Consider the following 11814-nt stretch of genomic DNA (forward strand, 5'->3'; position numbering starts at 1 on the left):
CATCATCCACATCAGCAGCCTCTGAGCATATCCAGCCTTTAAGTGGGCTGGGATAGGCTGAGCTGGCACTGCGAAGACGGTGCTCAAATGCAGCCCAGCTGACTCTGAGAGGACTACATCAGCTTGCAGTCCACTGAGAACCATCACAAGACTCATCAACTTATTAAGATACATGCAGGCCAATCTGGCTGTGTCCCCCAGTCAACTGATGGATCTGGTGTCCTCAGCAGTTTGGGGATAGGAGGCTCGGGCCTAAGGTATCAGGTGGCAGAAGATCCAGACACTAGTGAATGACAGGAGGGTGTTTGTGCACCACACACATTGGACTGATGGGTATTTCCATGGTGAGTAGGTGAGTTGCAGGATGTGAAGAACTACAGTGGCTGCCTGATTTGGACCAAGCGCAGTATGAAGCAGGCAGGTACGACCACTCTGTGCTGCAAATGGATGATTTGTTAGTACTGTAGCTAGAAGGCAGAGAGCAAAGGCAAACAGTCTGCCTGGCAGAGGAAGGCTCATCATCTCTGTGCGCTCTCCCACTTGGGTTATCTTCACAGCATTAAGGGAGAGACACAAGACCACATGGCACAGGGAAACATGCTAGCAGCCAAACCCTCAAAAGAACCAATTTTCCTCTACACGTACCACAGACATGTTGCAGATTTCTACACACTTCTCCACAGTTGTGCCTACTGGCACTGATCCAAAGCATAGCACGTCCCGAAAGTTCCTAGGCTGCACATCTTCACACAGTTCCCTTGGCACATTCACCCGCAGGTAGGGGTATTTGGCTGTTAAAAGGGATAATATTATTGGGTCAAGAAAGAGAGGTGGCATCTCCATCCTCAGAGATATTTAACGCTCAACTGGGCAAGCCTCTGAGTAAGCTCAGCTAACTCTGAAGTTGAATCTACTGTTAAAGCTGGCCCTGTTTTGAATCAGATGAGCTCCTTTCCACCATAAATTACTAAATACTTAGAGACACATCTTTTGTTTCTCAGTGGCCAGACAAGGCACTTCAGATCCCTTTCTAGACAAAGACAAAACAGCAAAGACTTGCACATAAAACTGTGGTGGGTATTCTAGATCATAGCCCCCTTGGTTCCAGAAAGCTCTAGAAACCTCCCTCCAGCAGGGACAGCCAGGAGAAACTGAGTGCAGATAAGACCAACAGTTTCTGGAGGTTTTTCCACTGCCAATGAACACATCTCATTTCTTCCTATCTGTCAGCTTAACTAGAGAGCAGATGTCTAGCCAGAGTATACCCCAGGCCCTGCTGTCTCTTCAGACCATTATTTCCACGTTGATAACTGTAGCTGGAGCTACTGGAGAGAGTCCAGCGTAGGGCTACGAAGATGATCAGAGGGCTGGAGCATCTGCCCTATGAGGAACAGCTGTGAGAGCTTGTTTAGCCTGGGGAAGACCAGACTGGGGGGGGGGATCTTATCAATGTGTACAAGTACCTGAAGGAAGGGTGTCAAGAGGATGGGGACAAACTCTTTTCAGTTGTCCCATGTGACAGGACAAAAGGCAATGGGCAGAAACTGAACCACAGGAAGTTCCACCTGAATATGAGAAGGAATTTCTTCCCTGTGAGAGTGACACAGCACTGGCACAGGTTGCCCAGAGAGGTTGTGGAGTCTCCTTCTCTGGAGATCTTCAGGGCCCGCCTGAATGCAACCCTGTCTAACATGCTCTAGGTGCCCCTGCTGAGCAGGGAGGTTGGACTAGATGATCTCCAGAGGTCCCTTCCAACATTACCAATTCTATGATTCTATGATGTTAGAGAATTTCATAGGCCATTTGCAACCCCTCAGTGGGTTATGCAAGCTGAAGCATGGCCTCGGAGCACAGTGCCTTAATGTATTTCTGCAGAATGAAACTCCACAGTTCTGGATGATACACATTTTCTTTGAGTGCTAAATGCAAAAATAACTCACACAGGGCTCTTAGCTGAATAGTCCTCTTTTGTTTCTCTTCATCTCCAAACCAGCATGTTGCTGACACATCATACAACACAGCTGCCTTGGGCTCGAAGACTACCCTTATCATACACTCAGCACCTGGGTTCAGCATGCCCCAGCCAGGAATCATGCGGAAAGGGCCTGGTGTCTTCCAGAAAAACACAGTAGTAAGATCACTAGAAAAGAGAGAGATGTTTTAAGTAGACGAATGGATTCTTTGCTGCCTGTGCAATCATACATAGCATGGACATTTCTCAATGAGTCATTACTGAAGCAACATCAAATAGCAGAACCCCTAATGGCCCTGACTAAATATAGGATGCTGGGAAGGAATTTGTCTCTCATCTCAACATATGTTCTGTTCACACTTTAATCAGTCTTAGTCATTACTTCTAAGAACCTTATTAATGGCCATAAAGATTCAGTTTCATCATATTATCTTCACAGCAGACAAATCACCTCCAGAAAAAAGTATTTACTTTTCTGTATCTAAATCTGCTGCCACTTAACTCCAAATGAACATTTGTTTTTTTTGTAACAAGCGCAGGTGACAAGAAAGGACTGAGTTGCTTTCCTAACACCTCAATTCAATTCTTCTCTAGAACAGACTCCCTTTGTTTTGTGCAGAGAACATTACATACCACCAGCTTTTTATGTTCTACTGACTCCAAGCTGAGTGCTACTTACCATCCAAATCCTCCACTACCCCAGATACCTCAGTTGGCACAAAATTTTCAGACAGGAGAATGAATCACTTGAAACAGTTTCTGGCTAATACCTTGCTCTGGTGAAGGCACATGAGCCCTCCAACATATCCGCCTTCCTGTCTCATCCATAGCTGGCTTCATTTAAGTGCACAGGCCATTTTCCAACTAGTAAAGGCCATTTTGCTCCCATTATCACTGTCACTGCAAATAGCTTGAAGTTCACTCCCTCTTACCTGGACATTTCTCCACTGCTTTCTTTTATACTATACTACCTGAATTAGTGCTCTTCCATTACTAGAACAAAACAGCCCTTGGCAACAGGGAACATCCTTGCTCCTAAATGATGACTCCAAGACACAGAATCCTTCCACTGCTCTGGGCAACTCCGTGAACCTCCTAAGAGCAAGCACTTTAAAGACTCCCCCTCCTCTATTTTCTGCCTCCAAATCAGAGGTCAGCTCAAGACTTGGCAACTCAATTGCTGTCCCCATGGCATGCCCGTGCCAGGTGAAGAGAGGCCAAGTCCCAGAAAGCCTAACATGTTTTCTGCTGTCAGGGCGGCAGGTTGCCTCTGACTTACTAGAAGCCCAGGGCATCTCTGTGGACTTCAGATGTTCTCAGTGGCAAACAGTGCCAGTCCCTATTTCCCCGGCATGAATAGGTCTTAGAATATGCTGTCAACAGACAAATGCGATGCACTAAGATGTGCCCACAGTGAGATCTGATTGGTCTCTTTGGTCAATTTGATCTATTTTGCTGTCTTTTCTGCTGTGAACTCAGAGGCAGCAGAGACCAGCTCTTAAGGCAGCCAGCCGAGTCTGGAAAGGTGTATCCCAAACTGTACCCATCTAAGCACCGAACAAAGCCATTTCAAGGAAGCACATTGTTCTGGAGGCAACAAGACACTGAATTACAAAATCAGGGATTCACAAATATATCAGGAAAGCTCAAATTCTAGTGAAATTCATTCTACAACAGCTTTACCAGTTCCTTCATGTCCTCCCTGAAAATTCCTTCAGTGCAGACACAACTCAGCAGAGGGCCTATTATCTAGCAATTTTGTTTGGAAGGCTGTTTCCCACTGTCAGCTCCCAAAGGCAGGCAGTCTGCTTCAGCAGACAGGAATGTGGCAACACACTTGTTCCCCTTGATGGAACTGGGATCTTGATCTCCAGCATGCAATCCTCTGAGTCCTCCCTGAGTGTCTTGACAGACTGGTGTGTAGAGGGGATATTTCCAGAAGGATGGTATTAGCCTAAGATCAAGGCAAAATCTAACAGCAACTGAAATGAGCTCTATCATCTGAAGGCCCCAGGAGATGACCAAACACCTGACAGAATCAAAAGAGGGTCTGCTCAGCCATGTCTCACTTACCCAACATTATGTAGGGGGAACATTGCCTCTGTGACATTGTAGACAGCACAGATCGGCAGGTGGAGAGCAGCTGGGAAGAACAGACAGTGGCGGGGGAGTGTGGCACGCAGGGTAACAGAAAACTCACCCTCAGCCTTCTCAAAGCAGATGCTGTCTTCATACTCCCTCTGTACAGAAAAGCAAGAGGAGACAGCAGTTAGATGGGCTCCCATCTCTCAGGGACTGCAGCTCCTTCCATGAACTCCATCACTTAAGCCTTGCCTCTGTGCAAGTGTTGGTAACAAAACATGTGTGATGGAGGCACCAGGGAAGGCATCTGTGCAGGACAGAGAGCATCAAAGAGAGGCAGTGAGTAAGGTGCTCAAGCATACTCCACACTGTCTCAGGGAACACACAAACACCCCAGGAAAGCACAGTTCAAGAGTACAGTTGTTTCACTTTGTTTTGAAGCAGAGGGATATTTTTCATTTTTTTTCAAGATTCTGATTCAGCTCAAATGAAGCATGCACAATCTGTCCTTGACCTCCACAAGCACAGAAAAATTAGTCTTTAATTAAGTGCGTTGCCAGCTAGAGTCTTAAGTGGATAATACACCACTTAAAGATGCAGTGATGATACCACTGCAAACAGATAGCCCCAGGATGTCTGTTAAATTGCTAAGGCAGAAGGAATTGCAAGATACGCATCTTCTGGGCTTCCCTATCTTCACTCCTGCTGAGTAACACTTACACAGGTAAGGAAGGACCTTGGGCACTGCAGCGCATACAGTCCTTGCTCTCTCTACCACAGGGAGCTTCCTGCTCTAGTGACTGATGGGGCACAGTCACTAAAAACGAGACAAGGCCATCAACTTATTTCATAAAAAGAACACTGAACAGTCATCAGAAAATGGTAACAGCAGAAGACCAGGGCACAGGGAATCTACCTAGTGATTACACCTTTCCTCTAGGACAAAGATACACTTCAAAGAAGACAGGGAGCTGTACACAAGAGCCAGAGATCAAGATTCAAGGCCAAGACAGACAACAGAAGCAAGACAAAATTTCAGGAGAAGAGGCTAGGTAAGAAGAATTGTTGCTGTCAAAAATGAAGCTTAAAGGAACCCATTCCACTCAAGTAAAGGGAGGCCCTTGACACATCCCTTACAGAAAATCAGTAGCCATTGAATGCACCCCAAAGCAAGTGGCTTTGGGCTGTCCTGTGGCAAAGCAAAAAGCAAGTCTCTCAACAGTTCTGTATTAAAACCACGCTGTACAGGCTTCACAAGATCAAAGCCGGAGTGGCCAATTCAAGTTCTACATCACAGTCAGAAGCAGTGTATGAAAAACAGAATGCTTTTTTTGTGAGGATCCCTCTCATAATTAGTGACAAACTCTGTGGAGAATTCAGTGATTTTGGCTCCCTCAGCTGTTGGAGGTCCAGGGAAAGCAGGGAGGCCACACTGCGCCTCTGTTCAAAGGACAAGCAGAGGCTGTTGCTCTCCAGTGTTTCCATGCTAGAACTTTCATAGAATCATAGAATCACAGAATCAGTAAGATTGGAAGGGACCTCCGGAGATCATCAAGTCCAACCTCCCTGCTCAGCAGGGGCACCTAGAGCATGTTAGACAGGGTTGTATCCAGGCAGGCCTTGAATATCTCCAGAGAAGGAGACTCCACAACCTCTCTGGGCAACCTGGTCCAGTGCTCCATCACTCTCACAGGGAAGAAATTCCCCCTCACGTTCAGGCGGAACTTCCTGTGGTTCAGTTTCTGCCCACTGCCTCTTGTCCTGTCACATGGGACAACTGAAGAGAGTTTGTCCCTGTCCCCTTCAGGTACTTGTACACATTGATAAGATTTCCCCTCAGTCTTCTCTTCCCCAGGCTGAACAGGCCCAGCTCTCACAGCCGTTCCTCATAGGGCAGGTGCTCCAGCCCTCTGATCATCTTCGTAGCCCTACACTGGACTCTCTCCAGTAGCTCCATGTCTCTCTTGTACTGGGGAGCCCAGAACTGGACACAGTACTCAAGATGAGGCCTCACCAGGGCTGAGTAGAGGGGCAGGGTCACCTCCCTCGACCTGCTGGCAACAGTCTTCCCAATGCAGCCCAGGACACCATTGGCCTTCCTGGCCACAAGGGCACATTGCTGGCTCATGGTCAGCTTATCATCCAACAGCACTCCCAGGTCTTTCTCTGCAGAGCTGCTCTCCAGCAGGTCAGCCCCCAGCTTGTACTGGTGCACAGGGTTATCTTTCCCTAGGTGCAGGACTCTGCACTTGCCTTTGTTGAACCTCAGGAAGTTCCTCTCCGCCCAGCTCTCCAGCCTGTCCAGGTCTCTCTGAATGGCAGCACAGCCCTCTGGTGTGTCAGCCACTCCTCCCAGCTTGGTATCATCAGCAAACTTGCTGAGGAGGCACTCTGTCCCCTCATCCAGGTCATTGATGAAGAAGCTGAACAGGATGGGACCCAGTACTGAGCCCTGGGGGATGCCACTAGCCACAGGCCTCCAACTAGACTCCACGCCACCGATGACGACCCTCTGAGCTCTGCCTTTCATCCAGCTCTCAATCCACCTCACTGTCCACTCATCTAACCCACACTTCCAGAGCTTATCTAGGAGGATGTTATGGGAGACAGTGTCAAAAGCCTTGCTGAAGTCAAGGTACACAATGTCCACTGCTCTTCCCTCATCTACCCAGCCAGTCATTCCATCATAGAAAGCTATCAGATTAGGATAGATTCACTGAAGTGAAAAGAGAACACAAATCACAGGAGTGACAGAGGCCAATCACCCTCCTGGAAGACTTGAACACTGACAGCAGTTTTGATGTTGCTACCTTACCTTTTCAGTGGGACGGAAAATGATGGGCAGAGCTAAGGACATACCAGGGCTCAGAACAATTGGCTGCGGAAAAACAGTGATGAAGACTCGTGTGGAAGGACATCTAGAAAATGAAAGCAGAACAAGAGATTTTGTCTGATAGCTTACAGCTGTTCTTATGTTAGATATCAGAAGAGAAAATGCCAAGGAGAATCAAAAACTCCAGACCCCCACAATTAGAAGCAGCTTACAAACTTGACCCTGAATTTACCCAGCAAATCCCAGAGGAAGAGAACTCAGGTGTGTTGAAAACCTATTCCCAACTCCAAATACATATGTCTTTTTTGAACAACATTTTACATTCCCAGGTCATGCAGCGTGAGCCAAACACTTATTAAGTGCAGAAACATTTCAGCTTCAGAGCACAGAGGGTCACAGGGAGTGCTGGAGTGGCTCAGCATCCAATGGGACTCCCGGGAGCAATGGTTTCAGGACACATTAGTGACTGGTTGGCATACATCCACAATTAAAATCTCACTAGACTGGAAATGGCTCACAGACAGAAGTATCAGCAAAACAGATTTTTTAAAAGGCATTTTGTTTAAGAAACAACTGCCAGGAACAAGAGCTGTGTGACTGAATTAGCAAGTTTTTGTCCTCCTGTGCAAGTGTGTGCATACTGTCTCCGGCATGTAGCCCAAGGGGAGAAGAGGTAGACAAATCCAAGAAAGCGTGCTAAGGCGATTGATACAGCAGGAGAAATAAAGCTGTAGTGAGAGAGTAAGGAGTACAAAGGAGGAGGATACCTTCCACGCACCTGTAGCTCAGTTTCTGGGTTTTCACATGAACATTTTTCAGGATTAGATGTTTGATCATCTCTTTTCCAAGTTCCCAACCATGCCAGCTGAGCGTTTCTGTTACCTCAATGCCCCAAAATACACCCTTCTTCTCCTTGGCCTTTCTCGTAGATTGTTTTGGAAGTTGCTGAGGGGACACCAGCAGTTTCTGAAGGAGGGACGAAAAATCATTCACTTTTGTTTATGCCAGAAGTCTCTAGCTCTGGCAAAGAATAGGATGAGCCACCCTGTAGCAAAGCTCCAGGAGTCAGGTAGAACCCTGACATAAACTCCAGATGTCCTGGTCCACGAACACTGAGGGGACACCTCCTGGGCACAATCCAAACACTGTATATGCTAAAAACATCATGAACTAGGGGAGCAACAATGGGATTTTTTCCCCTTGCTCTGCTGGTACACTTACCCTAGAAAATGGCACCCTTTGCTCTGCCACTCACCTTCCTCGTGCGGCCATGGCACAGCTTCTGGAAGGAGCCAGAGCTTTGGTGCTCCCCACACACCTGAGCAAGCATCTGGGGAAAAAAAAAAAAAAAAAAAAAAAAAAGGAACAAGTCCTCAGGTGTGCTGTTCCTGCGCTGCTGGGACCCTGGGGCTCCTGGAGACCTGTTCCAGTCGCTCCGTGGGGCTCAGGGCAGCACAGCAACCTGCAGGGCACATCCGTACTGCAGGCTCCCCAGCTGAGGCCAGCCCTTGCCGCATCCCCCGCCTGGCACAGCCCTGCCGTCAGCAGTCCCTTTGCACGGCCCACGGCCCACGGCCCACGGCCCACGGCCCACGGCCCACCCCACCTGCAGCTCGGCCCCCTATAGCAGGGCACTTCCCGGGCCCTTGCAGCACACCCGTGCCTATATAGCACCACAGCCTCAGGCGGTCGCCTACAGCAAAGCTCTGGCCGGCCCCCTGCAGCCCCACAGGGCTGCCCGTGGCACAGCCGTGCTCCCCGTAGCCAAGCCCTGCGCGGCTCCCCGCGGCGCGGCCCGACCCACCTCCTGCCCCGGCCGCGGCGGCGGCGCGTGTTGCTATGGGGACCGGACGCGGCGGCGGCGGCATCTCGCGGAGCAACGACGGCGGCCGCCTAGGGTCAGCCCGCGCGGGGCGCGGCGAGCGGCGCTGGCCGCCAGGGGGCGGCAGAGGGACGCGCAGCGGGAGCGGGGGGGGGAGCGCCGGGGGGGGAGCGGGGGGGCGCCGGGAGGGGAGCGGGGGTCAGGGGGACGCGGGGGGGCGGGAGCAGGGCGGAGGAGCTGGGGGGCACGGCTGGGGTGACGAAGGGGGTGCGGTGAGGTCCCGCGGGTGCGAGGGGCGGCGGGGGGGGCCCATGGCCCCACAGCTGTAGGGGCAAGGGCACGGGGCGCAGCAGGCCGGAGAGGGCCCGGGTAGACATGGGGCGGCCCCTTGGTGGGGCCGGGGCGCCGCAGGCTCCCTGGGAGCGTCGGGGACCCAAGTGACGAGCCGTGACCGTTGCCAAGGGATGCCCGGGGGCCGAGGCTGGTGAAGGGATAGGGGCACGCGGATGGGCACCTGGGGCTGCACGAGCCGGCCGGGTGTCCCAGCTGTCCCCACCGCCCCCATGGGTCACTCCTGCCTCTTCCCAGGGCCCTGCGTGTCCCTCAAGGAACGGGGGACCCTTATGCCCCGGTGGGAAGGGCCGGCAGCATGCCCTGGGGGGCTGGTGGAGTGGGGGGGGGGTTGCCAGGGCAGAGGCACGGAGGAGGTGCAGCTTTGACAGCGTTCATCTATGCTCGCAGCATGAGTCATCTGGCCAAGCCGCTGTAAATCAGCCCCCCCGCTCCTGGGCATCGCTCACGCCGCCCCCTCTGCCCCCCCGGCGCTGGAGGAGCGCCCGGATCCTCAGAAACAACCTCATAAATAACGGCGACAAAACAAACCCCCCTGCAGCCACGCAGGGCCTGCACGCGCCAGGCGCGAGATGGACGCCCCCCATCCATCAGTTTAATGCTTGTACTCTGGAAATTAAACCTGTCACTGCCCATCAAGGTGAATGCTTTAAAACTGTGACGCCCCTTCAGCTCTCCCCCTCCTTCCTGGCGCGCCCGGGTTTTGCTCTCCCTCTCTCCTGCTCATCCCTGCCCCTGCTGTCCCTGTCCCCCCGCCCCGTCCAGCCGGCAAGCCCAGCCTGCGGTCCTCCCGAGGTTCCCCCGTCACTGCAGGGTCAGCCTGGACATTGGATGGGAGATGTCTTTGGTGCCAAGGCTCCTGCAGCCACAGGATGGCATCTGCCACCATCTCAGGAGTCCTGAGCACCTGCAACGGGTCCACAGCTCCCCTGGGGCAGCGGGCCTCTCCTGCCCTACTGTCCCTGCAGGGCAGTGCCGGGGGTTGGGTATCGTCCTTCCCTACTTCACCCACCCCTTCCTCCTTTCCTTCTCTCTTTTTCTTTTTCCACCCCCCTTGCCCTCATTTGTTCTTCTCCTGCCCCAAGTTACGCCAACCACTGCAGCCTCCTGGCACCTCCAACCTGGGCACGGTGGCTTGGGGCCGGGGGACCTGCACCCCGAGGACACCAGGGGGAAGCTGCTGAGCTGCCGGCAGCCACTGTGGGTCACTGTCACCCCGCGCAGGACAGTCGCCCGCCTGTCCGCCCACCATCTGTCCCTCCCGTTCCCACACTTGTCTCGCTCCCAGCGTCCGTCCGATGTCCATCCTGCTGCCTCAATAGCGCCTGTCTCCCTGCACCCAGCCCCTGTCCCACCTGTCCCCCGCTGGCAGGGCTTGGGCACAGCCCAAAGGCAGCCCCAGGGCTCAGCCAGCCCTGCAAGGGGTGCCAGACCCATGCCAAAGCATCCCTGCCCCAGCGCAGGGTGACCACCGAGCTCCTCCAGGCTGCAGCCCAGCTCCTGCCCCACAGACACCTCCAGGGGCAGCGCCGCAGAGGAGCAGAGCCCGTGGGGTGCTGCTGCAGGGCGGCCCCACGCCGAGGGGGGCTGGGGAGGCTGGGCATTGCCCAGCTGGGCCCCCTGCCTGGATGGCTGCCTCGGGATCCTCCGGACAGGCCCAGGAAGAGTGCAGGAGGCAAAGCAGGTCTACGGGACCCTGATGACAGAGGCAGCCTGTCCCTGAAGGGGGGCAGGCCTGGGGGGTAAGCCAGGGCTTCGGGGGAGGGGGCAGAGGGATCTGACACCGGGGTCCCCCTGAGCCCAGCCAGAGCGAGCAGGGCCCCGAGCAGGTTGTGGCTGAGCCCAGAGAGGTGCTGAGAGGGGCCGGACAGCCCCGGGGGTGAAGGGGGGCTCGCGGCGGCACCGACCGCGTGGGCTTCAGCCCTATCCCAGCGCCAGCCCCTGCTTCAGGGTGATGCCACAGTGCTGCAGCCAGGCTGACCGCGGCACAGCAAACGGCATCGCTCATTAGCCAATTAGCTAACGAGCCCTGCTCTGCAGGCCCGCAGCCTCCAGCCCCGCTCCGTGCTGGCACGGGCAGGCAGCACTGCCCGCTCCGGGCGAAGGGGCTGCATAACTGGGAGCGGCGGGCGAAGGCATGGGTGCTAGGGGTGCCTGGCCCCCAGGAGGCTGGGAGCAGCCTGCTCCCCCCTCCCCAGTGCTGAGCCCCCTGCCTGTCGCCAGCATGGGGGGAGGCCCCAGGGGCAGGTCCGCAGCCGCTCGCTGCCCGCGCCAGCGCCCTCCTGCCCTGCAAAACGCAGGACCCAGCAGCGATGCGGCAGCTGCAGGAAGAGGCAGGACAGCGCTGGCATGCATCCCACGGGCATCCTCCTTCCCGTCCCCTCGTGCCTCCAAGGAGAAGGGTGGCTGGTGCCACGCAGGGCTGGGGGTACCCTGCCCCGAGGACAGTCACGTCTGCAGGAAAGGGTGATCAAAGCCTGGATCTGTTCCCTCCAGCCGTGTCAGTGTGCTGCCAACTGTGCCAGTCTGCTGAACCCACCCTGCTCCCCAGGGGCATCGCGGTGGCAAGAGGGGCCAGAGCCTCCTAGCCCCTAAGGAAGAGCACAGGCATCCAGATAACAGCTTTATAGGGGAGGGATGTGGGGACTCCCCCAGATACACACAGAGGAATAATTACGAGTTAAATAGGATCCAAACACACATAAGTTAAGGGGGGGGGCAGGTGCCCTGCGGCCCCCCCTGCTCTCCCCAGGC

At 53.9% G+C, this 11814-nt stretch overlaps 1 protein-coding gene across 1 annotated transcript in view; it reads right to left on the reverse strand.

Moving 5' to 3' along the window:
* Window positions 1-7739, reverse strand: part of CFAP65 (cilia and flagella associated protein 65) — a 33035-nt gene extending 25296 nt beyond the window's left edge. The window contains exons 1-5 of the mRNA XM_062578899.1: window positions 7666-7739; window positions 6870-6972; window positions 4046-4212; window positions 1941-2140; window positions 646-791 (exon numbers count right to left, since the gene is read on the reverse strand). Coding sequence (XP_062434883.1) covers window positions 646-791; window positions 1941-2140; window positions 4046-4212; window positions 6870-6972; window positions 7666-7724 — 675 coding nt within the window. The 5' untranslated portion in view covers window positions 7725-7739. The remainder of the gene's footprint in view (window positions 1-645; window positions 792-1940; window positions 2141-4045; window positions 4213-6869; window positions 6973-7665) is intronic.
* Window positions 7740-11814: the final 4075 nt, after the last annotated feature.

Source organism: Rhea pennata, chromosome 6, assembly GCF_028389875.1.
Source record: "Rhea pennata isolate bPtePen1 chromosome 6, bPtePen1.pri, whole genome shotgun sequence".
In the NCBI taxonomy this organism is placed as follows: Eukaryota; Metazoa; Chordata; class Aves; order Rheiformes; family Rheidae; genus Rhea; species Rhea pennata.